The following is a 22,615-nucleotide window of genomic DNA, read 5'->3' on the forward strand; positions in this document are numbered from 1 at the left end:
AATTATTTTGAAAAAAAAAAATGAATGATGCTGGTATCGAACCCAAGCGATCCGCGTGCCAGCCAAGCGCGTTGCCAATTAAACAAGACGCTCATTATGAAAAAATAATTTAATTAGTAGTATATCTTTAATATATTTAATGATTTATCTATTTGAAAGTTGAGAGTTGAGAGTTGTTTCACCGCATAACCCCCAAAAATTAATTTTCATACCAGAAATTGATTTTAAAAATATTGCAAAAAGAAAATTAAAACAATTACCAGTGTATCAATTATTAAAGAGCAAAAATACCATTTTTAAGAGATCAAGAGGAATTATTTATTGCAATCTTCCTGATTTTTATTGTTTTTTGAAGTGTTTGGAAGTATTATAACCTCAAAAATGGAAGGATACACACTGCAATTGGATCCACGTACCGGTAAATACCTGACACTCCACCTGTTCACGAATATTGAGAATAGTAAAGAAATCCGGAAAAAGCTTCAGTCTGGAAAGCTGCAGTGCTGTGTCCTGAAGGCGAGCATGATTGTGGATCCCTTCCAGGTGGTGGTAGCTGCCAACAAAGCTGTCCTCAGACAGCACTCAGGATGTATGATCACAAGGGGAGTCTTCACAGAGATTCTTTACGCTATTTCATCCTCGACGAACATCTCCCAGTCATTGCTGAGGTTCGGGATCGGTGACAGGGATAAGAATATCCTGGTGGCTTTGCTTCACGAGGAGAATGAGAAAGCTCAGCTGGAGGAAGAGATTTTAGGAGAAATAACAGGAGACAGAACATTAATCTCCAGGTTAGGAGAGTTTGTGGATGTCGAACTCGTGAAGAAGACTTATAAAATTGTCGAGGAGGAGCTGAAGGTCTCCAGTCTCGAGGATTCCATCGTCAGTCGAATAGGTAGTGACTATTCAGTTTCCCTGAAGTGATTTTGATCCCAAGGAACGAGGAGAGGTCAGAGGAAAATAAACTGAGTCTGAGATTAAATCGTATTATGCCTTTTATTTATTACCAAATAAATCAAACTGATGTCGATGAGAAGAATCATTCACCCGGACACGATGACATTACAACCAAGAGTATCCCAAACCAGTTTCAGCCCCAGCAAAAGGATAAATAATCTCAGATTCACTTGTATCATCGCCTCGAGGAGTTGGGGACAAATTATGAAAGTACATCCATAATTTTATCCATTTCTCTAACTCCTGTATCACAGTTATCACTTGTTTTCGTTTCATTTTTTAATTGTATGAATAATAGGTGGTTGAAGGTGTCATTCACATCTCATTCAAAATTTTCGGTTTTATTTCTCTCTTAAATATTCAGTTGTAATCAGTCGTAGCTCGGATGTACGTAAAAATTCTAAGAAACGATTCTTCAGCTTTCGTCTCAGAGGAGCATCCTAGAAATTTACAAGGATTTTTTTTTCCGATTTTCATGGATAATTAAAACGAAACAAAATTTTTTCAAAATAACACGAAAATGGGTGCAGAAACGAAATTTTATCTCTAGAATTTCTGAACGGTTTTCTACATAAATAAGGCAGAAGGGTAAAAAATAAACGTTGCATTCACAGTGCTACATGCACTACATCCTGTCAAGCAAAAAAATATAATTAAAAATACACAATCATTTTGAATTTCATTCAATACCATTTAATTCAGTGGACAGATAAATCAGTTGGAAATTAACTCCGAATTTTAGTGAATACTAATCAATCACAAATTTTCAATTGAAAATTTCACTCCCAACATAATCACTAATTCCGGGCTAATTTCAATCAAATTTTCCTGTCTGTGTAAAAAATAAACAAAAAAAAAACCATTCAGGAGGGAAGGAGTAAAGGATACCAAGTCGATTTAGTGATTTTCGAAATTATTCGAAAACGACTTGTTACTCTTCACCGATGCTACTGAATTAAATAAAAGTTAATTATTGGTGAAATACCTTGGCAGGCTGCACATTTCGCAGGTGCCAATCTCAGCGGGATTCAAGAATGTGCAATGGGGACACGTCCAGAGAGGTTGATTGGAGGATGCATTGACATTGGTATCAACCCCAATGCCAACACCAGCGCTGCCAGTGCTAAGTGATCCAGTGGATCTCGAGCCAGGTCCTCCGAAACCAGTTCTCTGCGAGGATATTGGTGAAGACGCAGTGGTGGCAGAAATGAGCTGTTCAACAGTTGCCCAGTGTTCGCTCTTAGCCCACTGGAGTGCCTTCTCCCTGTCGTTGGCTCTAATTGCCTCGAGTAAGTCAGACATGTGCTCCATCATGGGTAGCATGTCCATTGTGGCGATGAACAGGAGCAAATGAAAATCGGAAACAGCTTCCTTGAATTGATCGGAGGTGAACTGCTGCATGTACGTGCACAGAGAGCTGAACTCCTGGACTTGTCCGTCCACCAGTCTGAAATTTTATTGAATAAAATTATTTTATTCCTTTATTTAGGGGAATCGAATGAATAATTTATTGCTTACCGATTTTCCACTGGGAATGGATTAATATTTTCACTAGCATGGAACGTGAATTGGGGTGTCAGAGGTGTGGATGCCGGTACATCGACCAATAAGTACTCAACAGGGAGCGGTCTCGCTAATCTCGACACTTCATTGCCGTATGAATCCTTCTCCTGAAACAGATCAAGTCGTAAAATAGCTAATCGATGGGCACAACGCATTTTCATCAGCGTCGCTGATTTCAATTTCCCGCCTTCTCTCGTAATCTCTTATCGATTCATTTCTGGGGATCCACTGGTAAACGCAGAAGCACTGAGATCTCACCGGAGAAGTCCAATTTACTGAATTACTGTACTCCAATTGGATCATTGAAAAAACGGGACTAGGTAGAGATATTCCATCTTCCTACCATTTTCTATAAATCAATATCGAAGAAATCAAGTTCTACATTTTAGTTCTCAACGATTTCCTCGGGAAAATTCTTCCTCCGTAAAAAGTTTATCAGTATTTCCTTAAAGAAAAAATTCTTCCTCCACGTAAAAATCTTTCACTTTTATAAAAATCCCTTATTCTCGATTCAAAAATTCCCGCCCGGGCGTATCAGTCATCTGATAAGGCGGCAAGATGTAAAATCGACTGTTCCCGGGAAGAAAAAAAATCGCCGAATCAATATGGCATTCCGATAGGGCGTTATTCGTACCGGGGATTGGCCGGAGATAAATAGTCGGTGGATGAGTTGGTTGATAGGGTTAAAATGGCGTCCGCAGGAGGTTGAGAAAAAAAAACCACGGAGAGGGGGTGAGAGAGAGAGGAGTGGGAAGTGTAGGAAGCAACAGCGTTTGCTGGGAGGAGGTGGAGGAGGTGGAGGAGGTGGAGGAGGTGGAGGAGGTAAAGGAGATGGAGGAAGTGGAAGAGGTGGAAGAGGTGAAAGAGGTGGAAGAGGTGGAAGAGGTGGAAGAGGTGGAAGTGATGGAGGAGTCGGTGGACGTTGAGCAGCGCCAGCGCGTTGTGGTGTGGTGTTTCGGTCGGTAGTGGTCGTCGGCTCGGGATTTGCCCCCTCGCCGCCATGCCAGTGGTTAGTGTAGTCAACCAAACATCATGATGTGGCAATACGTTAGCGCTGTCTCAATGAAATAAAAAAAGAAAATAATAAGGCAATCCCAATGAAAACCGCCAAGAGTGAATATCACACCATACAACAATATCAACAATAAATAACGAAATCCCCGAGTCCCATCACTACGTCGTGACACAGTGCTGCGCGTGATATTTTTTTTTTTATTAAAAAAAATCTAAACTCCACTCGGTGAAATTCGTGAATTGACAAAACACCGACTGGTGTCCAAGTGCCGACTCGGTGCAGGTGTAAATACGCAACGATAAAATACCAGAAATATCGATATTATCAGCGAACATACTGCGGATAATTGCCGGTGGTACAATGTCACATGGAGTTGTGGATTATTGGAACTCTTTGAGACGATAAAAAGGGATAAAATCTGGTATATTGTGGGGTGAGAGAGTGGTTGGTGCGGGTGGGATTCTCCTCTCCTCTCGCACCACAAGGAATTATCCATTGCGACTAGACTGGGATCATCCTGGTTATCGCATCCATCACGACACGGTACGGTTTTCACCTCAATATTTATCTGCATCTTTATTATATTGCTGGGATAGATTATTGCAATAAATGCGCGGGAATTCGATGAAGGTGATGTGGTACCACTCCTCGAGGCGTAACGCGGCTACCGGCAAATCTTTTTCCCCCTCTAATTCTCGTGCATGTGGGTTATTTGCACTGCTGTGTGTTGTTGGGCAAAAGCGCGGGTAATCCATGCACTGCATTAAATATTTCTATATTTCAAAAACGCCTCAACTATCAGATAAATTCGATAAATCGAAACGCCCATTACTGGGTAATTCATTGTAATGGATTTTACAAAGTCACGAGACCTCACAGTCAGCATCCTCTGAATATTTAACCATCTCTATTCGCTGCAACTTGATGACCCAATTAAAGCCGAATAAAAAATTGCTTTTCAATCTACTAATAATTCACACTACCCAATAATTGACTCGTCCTTCATAATTAGAATAATCTGGTCTGTCAGTTGACTGTAATTGTTTAGTTTTTTTTCCTTGAGTAGTGGAATAATGGAGAGTTGGATTTCAGGGATAATTCTGTCTCTTTTCGGATTGCAGTTTTAATAATTATTTTTTGATGAGAGTGGGTATATGAACCGCCTGTGAACCGCCCCCTTCCCATTTCCCTGCACATCCGCCTGATATTAACGGGCCTGGATTTTGGCGGGCTTTCGAACGCACGCGCGCTCTCAGCGTTATTTAATAATCTGTTTTAATTCCCGTGTTTTAATTGATTGGCGTCTAAAAAAACGGATATTACAGTTTTAAATAGAAGATTGGTGGATTGACGTTGAGTTAATTTAACAGATGCTGGATCCAAGTGTCCTCACAGATCTCGAGGAATTGACTCTGTGTGGCTACTGCAAGCTCAAGTACAACGACGACGATCAATGTCCAAAATACTTGAGCTGCAAGCACTACTTCTGCTTGCGCTGCATAGAGAACAATTTACTCAAGGGACGTGAATTATTCTGCGCCCATTGCTGGAAGAGAACTGATCTTGGTGAGCAGGGACCCGATGCACTACCCACAAATTCACCCCTTTTAGCACTGGCCAATAATTTTTCCTACCTCAAGAGAACCAGCAATGGTACGACACCTAAACCAGCCGATAAAGAGAGAAAGGTAATTAGTTATTTGAGTCTGCATTACATCGAAGTGCACGACAAAGTGCGAATCCGTAGCACTGTTGCAAGCCGATTGTGACGTAAAATTGTTGAGTCTCTAGAGATATTTTAATTAATTGTGTGATTTTAGAGCGAAAATTGTCACACACATGGCATGCCCCTTGCCCTCTGGTGCACAACGTGTTGCACACCGTTGTGTCGAGCTTGCGCAACACCACAGGATCATCCTGGTCATCAGATCAAGACTCAGACAGATGCCAAAGAACAACTTATGTCCGACGTTAGTATTTTTTTATATCGATATTGAAGATTATGAGATTTCAATAAAGATTTCATTGTAATTCATTAAAAAAATTATTCAAGTATTTTTCTGATTTTTAATCAAATCAATTTTAATTTGATTTGATTAATTTTTAAAATGAATTAACGTGATTATTCCCTTCTGAAAGGTTCAACTGGAACTGGTAACAATGGGCAAATTATCCACGGAGATCCAGCGCCTAGCAATGCAGCAACGTGACTTCCTGATAAAAGTCCTGGAGGCATGCGTTACCCTAAAAACCCACGTGGAAACAGACCTGCAGAATGGCTGGACACACTTGCCGGAGATATCAGACGCACGTGAGACCTTGGGGAAGGCGAAGGCGAGTCTGCAGGTGAGTGACAGCCCCTCAGACATCTCAACTCTGCACGCGCAGTTGGCCCTCGAGAAACAACGCCTCCAGTCAAAATACCAGGAGATGATGCTGCAGTGTCAACTAGACGATTTAATCGGTAACTCAGGCGTGATCTTTGACTTTGCCCTGCTTAAACAGGCACTCGCTGGAATTCACTCGGGCGAGCAGATCCTCCCTGGGGGAAATGGCAGACTCCCCAACATAACAGCAAGCCAAAATCCAATTCTCTTCCTGGCAAACTACTGCATGTCCCAACTGTACTCTCGTCACATGGTGAACAAGCAGCACCTGCATAATGGCTCGATAGATTATCACCAAGTGAGCATGATGCCTCCAGGGTCGATCCAGATTCATCCAGTGCCCCAGGCTCCCCATAATCAACTTCTCATTCAACCTGGCTCACCCTCATTAAAAACCGTGCCAGTACCAAACTCAATACTTCAGCCTCAGTCTGGATTCATCCAAGATACTAACTCAGGCAATCCTCCCCTCGTCTCAGTCCTTTCTCCCACTCAATCGAACAACAACAACATCACTCTTCGACCCCCTCATCCCTATCCCATGTACTACTTCAACATCGAGGTGAATGGCTCACCCCACGGTAGAATAGTCATCGAAGTTCGCCCAGATGCTGCACCTAAGATGGCTAAGAACTTCAGTGTCCTAGCCACTGGTGAAATTGGGGTTGGCTACAAGGGCTGCTCTATCTTTCAGTGCTGGGAGGGTGAGTCGGTCATCACTGGAGATTTTGAATTGAACAATGGAAGGGGGGGAAGGAGCATCTTCGAGGATGGCTACTTCATGCCCGATGACACCAAATTTCCAGCTGTCAGGGGCGCTGTGGGCATGCGACGTACCCAGAAGCGTCATGACAATATGGGAATGGTGGGCTCTCAGTTCAGAATTATTCTCCAGGAGATGAGGGGCTTCACTGCTATTTTTGGACACGTCATCGAAGGACTGGAGTTGATTGAGAAAATTTCCACGTACGGCGATCAGACTGGCAAGCCAACTAAGAACATTTTGATCACCAAGTGTGGAAAATTGTAACGTTCGATTTGTTGTTGTGATTCATGTTACGCTGATGATCTCTGTGAGCTTTTATCGTGAGGTTTTTTCGGGGGGCAAGATGGGTTAATATGAGCTAGCATTGTTTATGATTCGATGGTGGGCTTTAAGATTTATGGAATGTTGAAATCTATTTTTAAAAATTGATAATTTATGAGAGAAGACTATGAAGATGCGAATATTTAAAACTGTATTTTGCTAATAACGATGGAATTTTGAGACGGAGTACTCCAGGATTGTTTTAGATGACTTGATCGACACAATATGTACCTCAGAATCGATCGTATATCGATTTCTAAACTCTTAGATGTATGATAATCGTGTTATTCGAGTTTATATATTTTTGTTTGAGTGCTAAACGAAGATCACTGGATTGATTTTTACGAATGGAGAAGCAAGTTAGAGAATTTTGAAGATGTTTTGTGAGATTCAACAATTGAGAGTAATCATGAATGTGAAATTCGTGCATTGCACAAAGAAGGATATATCGATGAATATAAAATATATTTTTAGTCAGAGGACTCTACATGTGTGTTTAACTCGCTGAATGACTCTTCCATCAGCAAATGAATGTGAATAATCGTGTAATACGTGTAGCTTGCTTGAAAAATTCATCCAGTAATGGATAATCTATGACTGATAATGTGTAGACCATTGATTTATGGTTTTGTCAATGTGGTGTTGATCAGTGGATTATCCACCACAACGGAAGCAAAAAAGAACAGGAGCAAAAGAGAATCGCGATTAATTCTCGGCCCTCATCAATCGACGAGCAAAGTCGAAAGAAAAATTGAATAAGTAATGTCGCTCTTGCTCCACTTTTTTGTCTCGTCCAGTCACAGCCGAGGCCCATGGTAATTTTAATTATATTCAATAATAGCTGATTCTTAACTGTGCAAAAATATGTGAGGCCTAATTCAAGCGTAGATCGCGAGAATGCACCTCGACAATTTCCAACCGATCTCCGGAGAGAAATTTATAGGACCAATTGCTTCTAAAGTCTAGTGATCTCTAGCTCACTGAATATTGGACATTTTCAATATTAACCAGTGAAAAAAAAATGCAAAACCAGTGCACTTGATGATCACTAGGATTTCCCTCCGTCTGATAGATAAATGAATCGAAAAAAGAGAGGGAACTAGTAAATTATATCTCCGAATGTTCGGACACTTCAGAATATGTGATTTCGATATTTCTTTGAAAACTGGAGGATATAAAATAAAGTGAACTATTTTGAAATCTATATCGATCTATAAAAGATCAAATCGTTCGTTACATTACCCGATAAGATGTAAACACGAATACTCGCGCGTTCGTTGAAGTATAAATATTAAATGTACGTGACATAACAATGCACTGAGTGATGAAAAAAAAATGGAGCGAATCGGCAGAATTGTTCTGCATCCAACTCCATGAAAAGCATCTCCCACACGAGTATAAAAAAATAACTAGAAACAAGGAGTTTAAATATTCACGGCACGTCGTCAGCGTATGCCTTCTACGACGATATTTCACTCCCCGTTGAATTCAAAAGTTTCAGAACAAAACTTGTTAATTAAATGGTAAATGTGCTAAACAAGTGGGGGACAGCTAGTTGAATCGACGAAAAATTAATCGAAAATCCTCAAAAACTGCAATTAACGATGAAAAACTAATTTTCGATAAAATGATAGTGCAGATTAGACGTAAGTGCAGACGAAAAGACGATGGCGTCTATCGTAATTAGAATATTAAGAGTATAAAAGTGAAATTTATTCCAAAGCGAGCGAGACGATATGTACAATTATATTTTTCGAGCTCCGACGTATAGCACCAGCGCCAAAAAAAAAAAATTGATATCGAGATAAATATATTACGATCCCATTGGGAATGGCGTGTTCTCCCACCTGTATATAGATATATTTTTATGAAAGATACGAGGCAACGAGTAGCTTAGAAAATACAGTGGAATGTCTAGCTCTCGTCCTCTTAAACGAAATAGAACAGTAAATGGAAACGAAAAAAACTAAATGTGCGAAGTTATTCCCTAGTTTATCTGCATTTTTTCACAACTGTTGCGTTAGTAACTTGAGTTATTGTGTTATTTTATAAACGGACCTACACGTACTTTTGTTGATCTACTTTATGGGCATAAAATAATCGTATTCGATGTACTTGAAAGAAAAAAATGTCGATTCAGAAACCTGTCGATTTTGGTTGATAAACTACTTGGTTTTGTTCAATGTCTGTTTTATTCGATCCTAAAGGTAATCCAATAGCTGGGAAAAATCTAAATGATGACTGGTGATTTTTACTTACTTTGTAGTAAACGTCTGGCACGTACTGCTTGTCCGTCGATTCAATAACATATCCCAGCTCTGGGGCGTCTTTTGTTGGCACCAGACATCCGTCGCGAACGAGGGCCATGCACTGATTTGACACCTGATAACCCTCCATGTGTACTTGGTTCTTGTCGTCACCTGAAAATCAATGCCATGAAAAGTTATTCTTCCACTCCTCCACTCCACAAAAGATATTTCATTAATCTCGAGAAAATCAGGGAATTTTTTTTCATTCAGTTCAATTAACAGATGTAATTACAAGAAATATTTTAATCCATAAAACGAATTATCGTGATTTAACGGATTATTAATAAATTCAAAGATATGTAGTAGTTTTACGGAAATAATATTTACCCGTAACGCAAACAGTGACGAATTTAGATCCAAATGCTCCGCTCGGTGAGAAACGACAGGGATTAGGATGTTGATTCTGCGAGTGGCCAGCCATGATGCACTCTTGAGCAGTGAGAAAATGACTCTCAATATTCCTAACATGTTTGACAGTGCCCTTCTTCACATCGTCAGCGATCAAGTCAGTGAAGATCCATCCAACTCTCCTCAGATCTAATTTGCGAGCCAGTTCCTCGACGAGGGAGTCTCTCTCGTCAGGGAGAAGTACGATTGAATCCCTCGTGCTCTCCTGCGGGGGCTCGTAGATGGCTGCCACCACAGCTCTTATCCCAAGTGGTACGTCCGAGTGAATCTCATACCTTCCATAGAGATATCCCAGACGCTGATGCCCAGTACTTCGCCAGTAGTTGAGAAAACGCTCGACTAAACTTGCATTCTCGAAAACAACATTGTCGATGTGACGATAAGGCTGACGATTGAGCGTTATTGCTTTTGGTTGGCATTTGCTACAGATACCACGTGGCCAGGGGGGATGATCCTTGCAGCCCCTCTTTATACGACAGCTAATGTCTTCTAATTGTAGGAATTTTCCTCTGAAAATTTATTCGATTGGAAAAATCAGACAATGAGTCGCAAAAAATATTCATTGTGTAATTATTTTGAAATTTTAAATAACCTATCGACTCCGGCAGTGAGTTTCCTGAGATAAGAGTGAAAAGACAAATGTTTGATGTTCTGTTCTTTCAGATAAGTCTCATCAAAGGGTTCCAATGGAGAGCAGTGAACGCAACATCCGAAAGCACCGTGCCTGCACCTGAACCAAAAAAATAAAGATAAATAATAAAAAGGGTAATCAATCACTGAAAAAAATCCGCAGATCGAAAAAAACGAACAATTTTTCATCACGTTTCCCTTGAATCTTGCCATCCATTTTCCACAGCTGCTGATCGACCTCGTCCTCGTCGACATTCGCGAGAGATCGAGCTGTTACAGAGGATCGTCCACTGGAGCTTCGACTAGTGCTGGGAGTTACTTCCATGGGTGTTACATCAGAGCTGCCAGTGGAATTTTGAGCTGAAGTATTGCTAGATGAATTGTTCCACAGGAAAGCACCATTCAGAGGGGCCAGATAGAGCATATCCCCATGCCCCAGACCGCATGCAGCTATCGATTTGCTCCGAGACGAGAAAATCTCATTCTTGTGATTTCTCTCTTTGTAGAGGCTGAAGCCAAAACTGGTCAGCTGGAACGCTTCATGTACCTGGACAAAGCGATTAATCACCGAATGATAAAAAAGTCACAACCACAGCATGAATCCATAAATGAATAAATCCAAATGAAATGATCCTATTTATTTCTGAAATAACGAAATAAAATCCGATCAATCACCTTTTCATAGAGCATCGAGACATTGTCTGTAGGATTGACGTCAATCCTTTTCGTTCCCTCTGGTGACTGGACTCTGAGTGTCTGGAACAGAGTTAAAAATCGTATAAATCCTCGAATCGTTACAAGATATACCTCAATCACCAGTTAAACCGATAAAACCGAATAAACCAAGTGGCGTCCCGTTAGCTACATCGCGTACGTTTCTACAGCAACGGGAGTCACTTCAACCTAGACGCGTGTCCTCTGGTAAACAATCATTAAGGAGTTATAAAATCCGAGTGATCACCCTGAAATCTTCCCATGCACCAGTGCCTCCCATGAAAATCGAATCCAAATCAATCTCTAATGGTTCCAACGATAATTTAACTTACAATTTCCCTTGATTTTGACATTTCGCCGGTGGCTGTGTAGCATCAGCTGTTTTCGGATCCCTGTCCCGCTTGTCTGGGGATCTACTCCAACAGAATATCCACAAAATCCCTAGAAGGTTGTATTTACCGATAGCAAAAAAATTAACCGAACAAGCACAATGACAATTTATGCCGAGTCAACTCCTGGGCTACCTAACCTCCGATAAAGGTGACGTTATGAGTCAATTATTTCGGCTTGACTGGATCAATTCTTCCGTTAGATTTTCAAATCTTCATCTGGAATTCCAGGATTGAGTGGTATTAACTTGTCGATGTGTCGAGTGATAGATCCAAATTGATAATCACTGAAGTGTCACGGTTATTCGTGAATTTTCGGAGCACGATAACACCAGAGCGTTTCTTTCTGTCACGTTTGATGCACACAGTCGCATCTACACGTCAGTCCTGGGAACTAGGAGTGAGACTGTGTGATACACCACCACAGGGATAGGCACAGTGAGTAAGCAAAATGAATTGCGAGCTTCTCAATCTTTGAGGCTTTTTGTGTCTTGCCCGGGCGATATTTGCGCTGTTCAATTTATCGTCACACTTGGTTCAATCATTTTTCCTCATTTCTATCATTTTTTAAAATGACTATTAATGACTCTCTGTCAAGCTGGCGAAAGCTCAAGCTCGATAAATTTTGGGACTAACGATAATTTTTTGCATTAATTAATATTTGAGAAAATGATATTATACAATTTCACTGGATCTCAGTTTAAAGATACGAATGTCGTACAAATGAATGCAAATGAGAATTATAAAAAATTATTTTTGTATGACTCAATCCCCAGGCTATTATTAATATTTATACGTAATTTGATTGACAGAAAATCAAATCTATATGAAATTTCCAGGTTTTTCCTTGAGACAGTCTCTCCGTGTAGTTCTAATTCCACGGACTTCAAAAAAATTTGCAATCCAACTTCAGAAGGAAGCGGAAGTCTTTGAATTTCCATTTCTCCAGCTTGAGAATTGTCACCCCCATTAATTAAATGTTGGTTGACCTGGTTGGCTGGTTGTCGGCATTATCTCATCTCTCTGTGAATTTAAATCACATGGCGAGAACCAGAACGAGTTGACCCTCTTTTCGTACGTGTCTTCTCAATATTTCGTTAAAACCTCAACGTGCCAAGATGTTGCTACCGCCCTCTCCATTTTTCTAGCCATCCTTATCCCACTTGGTACCCTCTTCCTACTTGAATTTGTCTGGTCTCTCACACGAGATTGTCCCGCTGCTAGTTGTAGTTGTGAAATATTCGTCGGAGACGCGTGGTGGATGCATTTGCCAGGCAGTCTACCTAGCGACACTGCCGAGGGCATTTTACCCCGTTCCGGAAAGACTTCCGGTCCACAGTGAATATATTCTGTTTAAAAAATTCAGTGGTAACAGCTAATTCATTGTCTCCAGGATTAAAAGCTTGTCAATCCTCGAGTCTGTCGGTTGATCCCCAGGGGATCACTCAGGTGCGTCTGCCCAACTCATTCAAATAACAAACCGGAAACTTTACTGCCTGATTCACCGGGTCAACCCTTTCGAAATAAACTCATCGATGCAGATAACGTCGATCGCTGCTCGATCAATTCCTCTTGCGCCCACACATCTACTAATTCCCTGACGTGAATCACCAGCCGCTAATTACTCATTAGCATCTGCGATTCACATCGAGAACTCGGGACAGATCGAGTGGTTCTAGTTAAATATTTTGCAATCATGTATCGGTATATTTCGAGAGTTCATCGGGGAACATTCGTGAGTATTTTATCCTGGGAAGGAGGAAATTCGTTGTTTCGGTATTTTGGCGGTGGTCCAGGTGCCAATATTAAGCCTTAGAATCCTTGAAGTACTTGAAGAATTATTTTGAAACCCCTTGGGTCGCGATTTCTTCAAGTATTTGAATCGAAAAATGGGATTCTGAACGTTTCGAGGAGTTCATTAAATTATGGAATGAAATCGCATGGATTAAACAGTCGAATTGAATTTTTTTTTTTATTTCAGTTAGGCGCGATGGAAGAGGCTGACGAAATGGGCACCAAAGTAGAATTATATGTCTACGATCTGACGAAGGGAATGGCAGCAATGATGTCGCAGATTCTCATAGGTAAACGTCACTGGAATTCCAAACATCATTCAGAGAAACAAATAAAATCGTTGTACGTCACAAATACGTCCAGCGACGAATAGAGCGTCTGGATTTTTTTTATTCGAAAAAAATAAATCGAGTCCCACGCGAATTCTCGAAGCATCCACTGGCAAAAAATTATTTCCATCAATGAAATTCATCTTGCCAAACAAATTAGTCAAACACCAATTTAAATGAAGATATTTTATGTATTTTGTTGTCACGAGTATATTTATTCGATAATAAATAATAAGTATTTAATCAATTCTGTAAAAATGAATGCTAAAGTCTCGAGGGAATATTTAAGCGCGGATTCGTGGATTGTGCGGTTTGGGCTAATGATTTTTATAAAAGGAAGACGTTTAAACTCCATTGGATGAAAATGGAGCAATTGAATTTTTTTGATGAGATGAAGGCATTCGCTTTTTTTTTTTGGTTTCGTAGACTATCTAGTACTAGAGCAGTGGAGTGTCAGAGGATGACAGTGCCAAATGCAGTAACTCCGAGAATATAAATTGGCCGAAAATTCAACGATATTCTTGTGTCTTTTGTCTGAGCGATATGAGTTAATAATAAACTGTGAGATATATTTGTATATAACACACGAATGATTCCACGTTTTATTCCAGTCGAACAACGACACTCGCTCTTTAACACGAGGTAAACAGACAATTTACTCACAACGCAATGAATTATTTATACGCGAAAAAGCTTGGCATGCAGAATAGCGGAAGCTAACGCGCTGAAATCACAAGAATGAGATGTAAAAATAATATTCATATTCATGGTTCATTACGCGAGGGAATAAAATGAGGGGGGTAAGAGGAAATTCTGATCTATTTTTGGAGATTACGGTCAATCCGATGGCCATCCTTGAGACTCATTAGTGGGATTTCTCGGTCTGAGGATCTCTGAGGTTCCTGACCCCTCTCAGCTGGGGCCCCAGGGATAGGCCAATTTGGCTTACCAAGAAAATCATACCAGAATAGAAGACAAACTTGTGTGACGCTGTCAGGAATGAAAAAGAATATTGAAGAAATGGGATTAGTGACTCACGGAAGTGTTTTCTATTTTTGATAAATGTGGGTCAAATACTTGGATTTTGCATATTGTCGGGTTTTCGCGCGGTTTCGTTGAATCTTCACGGTTTTCAGGTGAATACATATTTTTATGGCCACTGGCTATTGCTGAATATCAAAGTGATATTCATCAATCAAAATCCATTAATTTCCTCCATTCGTTTTTTTTTTCATGAAAAAATTTTTGAACGTAAATGAAAATAGATTCAATTTAGATGACAGGTTTTTTTTCTCCATGAATTATTGATCTCTTATGGATTTTTTCACTTTACTACAGCTTTCTCGGAATCGTAATGAATTTTTTTTATATTGTTTTCCTAGAAATGGATTTTACAGTGATGATTAATTGCTCCCTGCAGCTTAAAGAATTTCAAGGAATTATTTTCTAGGCGTGAATGTCGAAAATTGAAAAATTCTTGAAAAGAACTTTAAGAAAATATTTTTTACTGCGCGTTAATAGACAGTAATGGAGTAGATTGACGCCTGCAAATCTCCGACCGTCCGAAGCTGTAAAAACTGAGTAAAAATTCAATGCAGTGAATTATGTCGATTTAACGAATGATTTCGTGAGTCAATGACGACATCCCAGGAGGATATGATGTAAAAATTTGATAATTCTGTAAATTCCTTCGGTAGGTCGTCACCTGGAAGGAGTTTGGCACACAGCAGTGGTGGCATACGGTCGAGAGTACTTCTTCGGTCCCTCGGGAATTCAGAGTGTCAGACCCGTAAGTAGAGCCTCTGAAAATTCCCCCAAATTGATCAGGTTTAACGACCCCCGAGGTGTTGACATCCCGAGCCACGTGAAGACGATGTAAAAAACAAATCTACACGTCCCTTCAATCCTCCACGAGATTCTCCCTCTTACCTCCCAAAATTACTCCCCAGTAACATCACCGGCCATACGATACGCTCTCGGTCAGACGACGTTGTACTAAATTTGGTCTGGGTGCAATCTAAATATACCCCACCACCAGGCCCGGGTACACTCATGCTCATCATCGTCTCGGGTGGAACGTCTTAGCGTTTAGAAAAGCCTGCCGGTAAGTTCCCTCAAGCTAGTTATCCTCGTTGAACCTCGAATCCCTCCTTGCTGGTGTTCCTGACTTGCCATCACCAAGTGCATATCATAACTCGTGTCTCACGCCTCATAACAATCAGATTAAACAACAAATGTCACTATTTTCATCAGTGAAGTGCCAGTGTATTCCGCATATTGACTTCACTTTAACTTTCTCCCTTGGAATTACGTGACATTCAGTTATGAAAATAAATCGACGAGTGAGAAAAATATTCAGATTCTTCGTACATCCAAAAAACTGGAAAAATAATGAGACACTTTTCCGTCGATAAAAATAAATCTTAAGTTGCGTTGGAAAATAAATATTGCGAAATATCCCGCACTCGGTTTTTCTACTTCCGCTCCAGAATTAGATCCAATGGATGGTAAACTCCATTGAAATCTGTAACCAATTCTCAATCTTATTACTTCCAGGGAGGAACAGTCCTGGGTGAGCCAGAGCGAGTCGAGAAGCTCGGCGATACATTTCTTCCTTATTCAGTGTTCCTGGAGTACATAAACGGACTCGGTACCTCCAAATTTGCGTGAGTTACTCCAATCGAATATAATTTGTATGAATAATAAATTGATAATTTCGTTTTATCAGAGATTATTCATTCCCATTTTTTCTTGAATGTCACAATTTACACCTACATGATCCGAAAATGAGCCCTGAATCATAAATTCCCCCCAGAACTGGCGCGTACCATCTCATTCGGCTGAACTGCAACAATTTCTCGGACGAAGTAAGCAGCTTCCTCGTGGGTAGCGGTATTCCAAAATACATTTTGGACTTGCCAGAGGAAATTCTGAAGACGTGAGTATTCAATTCAACAGGAAAACATGTTTACTCATAATTTATTAATAATGATTTTGTCATACAGACCGGTGGGACAAGCGTTGGCACCGCTCATTGAGTCTCTGGCGAGTCAATCTAGTGCGGGTTTTACGGTTGGACAGAGATTCGTTGAACCCAGGATACAGCGGGAGGCATCACCGGAGTATCAACTGCTGAATAGTGAAATTGAAGAGGCCAGGTTAAATTCAATTGCTTTGGAAGAGAGGCGAAACGTACTCAACGAAAAATTAGCCAAGAAGGAGCGTAAGAAGAAAAAAAAGAAGAAGGAAAAGAGGGATAAGGCATTGAGAGAGCCCAGTGGAAGTGAGTGCAATAGTACAGGTACTAGTAATTGTGCAACGATGGCTGACAGTGAAGGTGAGCAATTTTTTTTCAATTAATGAATGGAGGAATTGAGAGTTTTATTTCATGAATGGTGATTTTATGATGCAGTAGCTGAGATGCAACCGACAAATGGAGACTTGGGAGCAGAAATGTTGCCTTCAGAACGAGCTCTCGAGATGGAAGCAGCAGAAAGAAGAGAAATGGAGGAGAGAAAACGCCAGAGGGATCCTCCAATTGTATTCAAAGATCAGATAGATGTTGGTGCTGAATTCGAGGCTCTCGTTAGCCTGTTGGAGGGAAAATTGAATGAAACTGAACAGGCCAATCTCGAAGAGCTTCGTCAGTATGTCCTTGAGAACGAGGGGTCCTGGGCACTGGGGGATAATTTCCTCAATTTTGTTGGTGAGTAGTTGAATTATTTAATTATTGGAGGGGAAATATCTCTTTTTTTTATTGAATTTCAGGACGGATTTTGTACGATAAATCATTGGACAGCGCTGCAAGGGTCAGACTACTGAACATCCTCAGTGTTGCGGCCCTGAAAGACGATGTGATTCTCCTACTCCATCAGGACAGAAGAGAACACATTATTATGAACTTCGCGTATGATATCGATCGTCATCCAGTCGAGGAACAACTTCCTCTCGCACAATTCGTAAGGGAACTCTCAATTTTTTTTTATTAAAATTAAAAAAATGCAAATGAATTAATTTGAAGGAAATGCTTGTGTCTCCTCGCAGATGGCGAACATGTTCGAGAACCTGAGCAGTTCCGAATGGCTTCTGTACATCTCAGAGTGGCAACACAACAATCAGGGAATTAGTAACATCAGAGTAACTACAAAAGTCTCAGTGCACTCTCTGCTGTCGGAGAATGTGGAACTTCAAGCTCGTGGCACAGCAATAATCCACAACCTCGCCTGCAAGGAGGTAAAAACTGTGGTCTGTATCCTTCTGGCTTCTAACTTATTCCACAATTCACGATAGATTAATAACTCGAGTTGTCTCATTGCATTAAACCTCGCCGATAACCGATGTCTAACGTTATCCAAACAGAAGTGCTGCCTTCAGAGTCGTAAACAAGTTGTCTATGTAAACAGACAAAATAAATAAGAGCAGATGAGAACGTTTACGTTGTCGCTGAATGTAAAATGCTTATTGATTGACGATACGATGAGACAGTTGGATGGATTGTTTTGTAGGGATTGGATATATTTTTTCAGAAAATGAACAAAAACAAAGCCCTCCGGCAACTCTTACCCAAAGGCAGCTCTTCTAAGGTACCTATCCCAGTTACTTTTCCCTTTGTATTCGTCTGCGAGAGGTGAGTCGACGAAAGACATCGATCAGTCATTAACTTCATGGAGGAGTCTCTAAACCCGTCATCTATTTTTATTTCGTTGTCATCTAGTATCAATTCATCAAATCTACTTGATAATTTTCATAGATAAAACTAGCGCACTCGTTTGAAGAATCTTACTGGACTTGACGGAGAGATCTGTTTGTTTTTTCTCATTTCTATGGAATTTAATTTCTCCATAAAATATTTAAATGAATTTCCTGAATTCGTCTGCAAATATGAATGAATAAATTTATTTAAAAAAAAATACAAATGCAAGTGGTTTTGAAGAAATGAGAACAAATAGAATTTCCAATAGAGATCGAACGATTTTCCAGCGAATCGGCTAGAGTTCTCCATGAAAATTGTCTCCAGGTAGAGAAAAACCAAAGAAATCCTTGAATTCTCCAGGTGTTTGACGACGTAGCAGTGGAGCTGACGATGGCCTTACTCCAGTACTTCAACGGAAGTCCCCCTGAGGATCAGCTGTTCGCGTGCTTGAAGGCGCTGGCCCGTTTCACCCAAATAAGTGGCCAGGAGGTGCCACAGCTCATCCAGATGATCGGCCCTGAGCCCAACAAATTTCGAGGGGCATCACAACGAGTCGACGAGATGATCGACCAAGTGAACAAGAAACTCCGTTGATTTCTCTCATCAATCAATTTTTTATAGGATTTTTATTCATTATTTATTGAATAACGAGCCCGTGCTCACAATAATTTTGATGTTTTTTTTATTTGCAATTTTTATGGCTGAAAAAATTGAAAATTTCGGACAAACGGAAGCAAATACTACGGTATTTGAATAATCAGGTGGATATTTGATGTAATCGATCGTTAATTATGTACAGAAAATATAACAGTGATTAATATATTATTTGTTAGAAATAGACACATGAGAATAGATCCTCATTTATTACGATCCCATTCTCCAAGTGGCAATTTTTCCATTTGCCGCTGTATGATGATGAAGTAGGACGTACACGTGTTGAATACATGTGTAATTGAGGCATATGAGGTGATTCTGGGCTTCAACTGTTCGTAAATGTTTCTAACGAGGTCTTGCACCGAGCAGAGGGATTTTCGCCTCGAGTTTATGGATAAGTCTGGACGTTATCATGGTCGAGGCCTCCGGTTTTTCATAGGAACAAGGAGTTATTTTATCACACGTAGAATCCACACGAATGCGTCTAATGGATTTATAATTCCCATTGTCTTATTTACATCGAGCTCACCGGGAGAGACACATTGAGATAATGAGAATGGGTTTATTTGTAATCATTGTTTGATATTTAATCGCGTCAGTCCTACGTTGCTACCGCATTGTGCTCCAACGTTGGGGAAATTATCATTAATTAGTAAGTGGTGATAATTAATTCAGAGTCGTCGGTGGTATTTTATATTCAAGTGTGATCTGGATGTAGAAATGATACGTGTAATTAAAAAGAATAACCGGAACAATTGGAAAAGAATATTCAGAAGGTGGAGAAGGCATTAAAGATTCAGTGTCATCACACGGAAATTTCCATATTTTCTCAAAAAGAAATTATCATTCCACGATTTTTATCTTCTCCTGGAGACGACGAGATGCTTCATTGATAACGGTTGCGCATTTCCTCATCCACTTAATAAATCGTCGGAAAAAGTATTCGTTGCAGTGGAATCGAAAAGTGTGTAAATTATGGAGAATGGAGAAAGAAAGGCAATTCGCAAGAAGAATGCTAAATTCTATCTCAATAAATACGTTCCTGTAACGAGATGGCTTCCAAAATACTCGAGGTTCTACGCAGTTTCTGACCTCATTGCAGGGATTACCCTGGGCCTTACGATGATTCCCCAGAGTATTGCATACGCTGGATTGGCGCATTTGACTCCACAGGTAATTTTTTTCATCCACAACTCCTGGAAAATTGGATAGGAACAAATTGATTTATTATTTACCTATTAGCTACTTGATATCAATTATTTTATCCTCCAGTATGGTTTATATTCCTCATTCATCGGTGGATTCGTTTACATTTTCTTCGGTACAATCAAGGAAGTTTCGATAGGGGCAACATCCCTGATGGCCCTCGTCACCGCTGAATTCACCAGCACGAAAAATCCCGATTTCGTTGTTTTACTCTGTTTTCTGGCAGGTTGCGCCGAGTTTTGCATGGGAATTTTCAATCTAGGCAGGTACCCCCAAAGAATCGTTGTAAATAAATCAGTGGGGCCGTTTTGAACGAGACGTGAAATTGTTTTAGGCTTTTTGGTCGATTTTATATCGATCCCAGTGACATCCGGCTTCACCTCAGCCACATCCATCATAATCGTCATCTCTCAGCTGCCAGGATTGGTCGGTGTCAAGATTAAATCGGAGAGCATTATCCAGATACTCGTACAACTGTTTGAAAAACGATCACTCATTCGGTGGAACGATACTGCACTGGGTATATCGTGCCTCGTATTTCTATTCGTATTTCGTGTGAGTCTCATTCGATGAAAATATTCGGGAGATTAATCATTATTTGATGAAGATAAAATTGATAAATCCTTTATTTTTAGAAACTGAAGGATATACCCTGCCATGGAATCAAGCGTCGAAATGAATCAGTGGGTGTTGTGCTAGAAAAAAGTCTCTGGTTTCTCTCAATCTCTCGCAATGCTCTCATCGTTTTTATCACGTCTACTATCACCTTCAGATATCATCAGGATGGTGAAGATGTATTTAAGACTGCAGCGACCGTGAGACCAGGTCTCCCAGAATTTTCTCCACCTCCTTTCTCGACTCAACACGAAAATGTCACGTATTCCTTCACTGAAATGTGCTCGCACCTCGGCTCAGGGATTATCATGATTCCGCTCATCGCTGTTTTGGCTAATGTTGCGATAGCCAAAGCTTTTGGTGAGTTCGAGGATCTCTCATTGGAGCATTCGTCGAGATTTATTAAGCCTTCGAAGTAATTAAACTAAAATGTTCTAACTCACACATTTTCCCACGAGTTCATGAATTATTGAGATTTTTACTGGCAAGTTCAGCAAAAAATATTGAGCGGTGAGGGGATTGATTTTAATTTTCCATGAAATTCCAGTGCGAGATGGGCCTGTGGAGGCGACCCAGGAGATGCTTACTCTGGGGGTGTGCAATATAGCTGGAAGTTTCTTCAGGTCGATGCCGACTTGTGGAGCTTTTACGAGAAGTGCTGTGGGCAGTGCCAGTGGCATACAGACACCTCTGGCTGGACTCTACTCTGGTATCATGACCCTCCTAGCCCTCAGTTTCCTTACTCCCTACTTTGGCTTCATTCCCAAGGCCACATTATCAGCTGTGCTCATCGCAGCTGTTGTTTTCCTCATCGACGTGAGGATCATGAAAGTCTTGTGGAGAGGCAACAGTGAGTGACCATCATCCCCAGATGAATCAATTAATCCAATAGTAACAATGTTTTTTTTTAATCGTCAGAAAAGGATTTGTTCATCGCCCTGGGAACGTTCGTCATCAGTATTTTGCTAAATGTCGAGACTGGATTGTTGTTCGGGACTGTTGTCAATGCTCTTTTTCTGCTTTATCTCTCGGCGAGACCTTCAGTTGAAATTCAATCGCGAAAGGTAATTAATTTTCTCTATTTTCATTCTCATACAGAATCATAGGCAATGATTAATTTTTTGATGTGATCGATTTTAGACTATTTTGGAGGAAAAATATATTCTCGTCAAGCCAGAAATTGGATTATTTTATCCAGCGGTGTCGTTCTTGACGACAAAAATAATCAAAGTGGCGCATCGCGAGGCGAAGGGAATTTATCCAGTTGTTGTGGATTTTGAGAGGCTCCAGGGGATAGATTACACTGCGACAAAGGGCATTGAAAATCTCACCAACGCGTTCGAGGGTAAATCCCAGCTATTGATATTTCTTCATGTCAGTCCGTACGTCGTCAACTCCATCGAAAATTTTGGAGTAACGAGAAAGATATTTTTTATCGAGTGTGAGGACCATCTCCTCAATGTCTTCGCCAGTGAGTTACAGCTCTCCTCATTCGCCAATTGAATTCGTTCTCATTCCTCTAATGAAATTAATCTTCATCTGTTAATTTTTTTATTTTTAGGCTTGAAAAAGAACACCCAAGGAAATTCGACGATTATGACATATAAAGGACTTCAGGAGAATTACGAAATCAAAGAGGGTGAACCCCTCCCGGAAGAGGAAATTCTTCTCCCGAATCGAGTCCCCAAGGTTATTGATTCTCCAAACTGATGAGAACTTACTCACCGAAAAATAGCAAAGTCATCCTCTCCGGCTGGACTGGAGATATCCAAGACAAATAAATCTGTTATCACCCCCTCGGGTCAGCAAACCCCAAATCAAAAGTATTTAAAATTGAAAATAAAAATGCATTGACATAAGAAACC

The 22,615-nt window shown here is 40.4% G+C and overlaps 5 protein-coding genes across 12 annotated transcripts; 4 read left to right on the forward strand and 1 right to left on the reverse strand.

The window, feature by feature from the left end:
- Positions 1–145: 145 nt before the first annotated feature.
- LOC105266244 (EKC/KEOPS complex subunit TPRKB-like) lies at positions 146–982 on the forward strand. Its single transcript, XM_011304222.1, has one exon. The coding sequence runs from the start codon at positions 382–384 to the stop codon at positions 922–924; it is 543 nt and encodes a 180-aa protein (XP_011302524.1). The 5' UTR covers positions 146–381; the 3' UTR covers positions 925–982.
- Positions 978–11,494, reverse strand: Npl4 (nuclear protein localization 4). 2 transcript variants are annotated; one of them, XM_011304220.1, is made up of 9 exons: positions 11,403–11,494; positions 11,032–11,112; positions 10,536–10,903; positions 10,319–10,456; positions 9,646–10,235; positions 9,269–9,429; positions 2,476–2,627; positions 1,943–2,404; positions 978–1,397 (listed from the first exon to the last, which is right to left on the reverse strand). In XM_011304220.1, exons 1-9 carry the CDS (start codon positions 11,421–11,423, stop codon positions 1,385–1,387), a joined length of 1,986 nt encoding a protein of 661 aa, XP_011302522.1. In that variant the 5' UTR covers positions 11,424–11,494; the 3' UTR covers positions 978–1,384. The 2 variants fall into 2 exon arrangements, with proteins under 2 accessions (XP_011302522.1, XP_011302523.1); XM_011304221.1 differs by having other exon boundaries at positions 978–1,589.
- Positions 3,398–7,413, forward strand: LOC105266241 (uncharacterized). The gene is made up of 4 exons (XM_011304219.1): positions 3,398–4,078; positions 4,906–5,223; positions 5,356–5,505; positions 5,675–7,413. The coding sequence occupies exons 2-4, from the start codon at positions 4,906–4,908 to the stop codon at positions 6,950–6,952; spliced, it is 1,746 nt and encodes a 581-aa protein (XP_011302521.1). The 5' UTR covers positions 3,398–4,078; the 3' UTR covers positions 6,953–7,413.
- Positions 11,495–11,809: 315 nt separating the features above from the next.
- On the forward strand, positions 11,810–19,115 carry LOC105266245 (uncharacterized). 7 transcript variants are annotated; one of them, XM_011304227.1, is made up of 12 exons: positions 11,811–11,897; positions 12,299–12,533; positions 13,441–13,543; positions 15,280–15,371; positions 16,139–16,248; positions 16,398–16,520; positions 16,588–16,919; positions 16,995–17,288; positions 17,351–17,541; positions 17,627–17,815; positions 18,109–18,165; positions 18,636–19,115. In XM_011304227.1, the coding sequence occupies exons 3-12, from the start codon at positions 13,450–13,452 to the stop codon at positions 18,867–18,869; spliced, it is 1,716 nt and encodes a 571-aa protein (XP_011302529.1). In that variant the 5' UTR covers positions 11,811–11,897; positions 12,299–12,533; positions 13,441–13,449; the 3' UTR covers positions 18,870–19,115. The 7 variants fall into 7 exon arrangements, with proteins under 7 accessions (XP_011302528.1, XP_011302529.1, XP_011302530.1 ...); XM_011304226.1 differs by lacking the exon at positions 12,299–12,533 and having other exon boundaries at positions 11,810–11,897; XM_011304228.1 differs by lacking the exon at positions 12,299–12,533 and having other exon boundaries at positions 11,813–11,901.
- A 175-nt stretch (positions 19,116–19,290) lies between these two features.
- Positions 19,291–22,582, forward strand: LOC105266249 (sodium-independent sulfate anion transporter). Its single transcript, XM_011304236.1, has 8 exons — positions 19,291–20,102; positions 20,202–20,397; positions 20,470–20,690; positions 20,771–21,110; positions 21,298–21,600; positions 21,669–21,814; positions 21,891–22,221; positions 22,312–22,582. Exons 1-8 carry the CDS (start codon positions 19,905–19,907, stop codon positions 22,458–22,460), a joined length of 1,884 nt encoding a protein of 627 aa, XP_011302538.1. The 5' UTR covers positions 19,291–19,904; the 3' UTR covers positions 22,461–22,582.
- Positions 22,583–22,615: the final 33 nt, after the last annotated feature.

This window comes from Fopius arisanus, unplaced genomic scaffold (genome assembly GCF_000806365.1).
Source record: "Fopius arisanus strain USDA-PBARC FA_bdor unplaced genomic scaffold, ASM80636v1 scaffold00037, whole genome shotgun sequence".
In the NCBI taxonomy this organism is placed as follows: Eukaryota; Metazoa; Arthropoda; class Insecta; order Hymenoptera; family Braconidae; genus Fopius; species Fopius arisanus.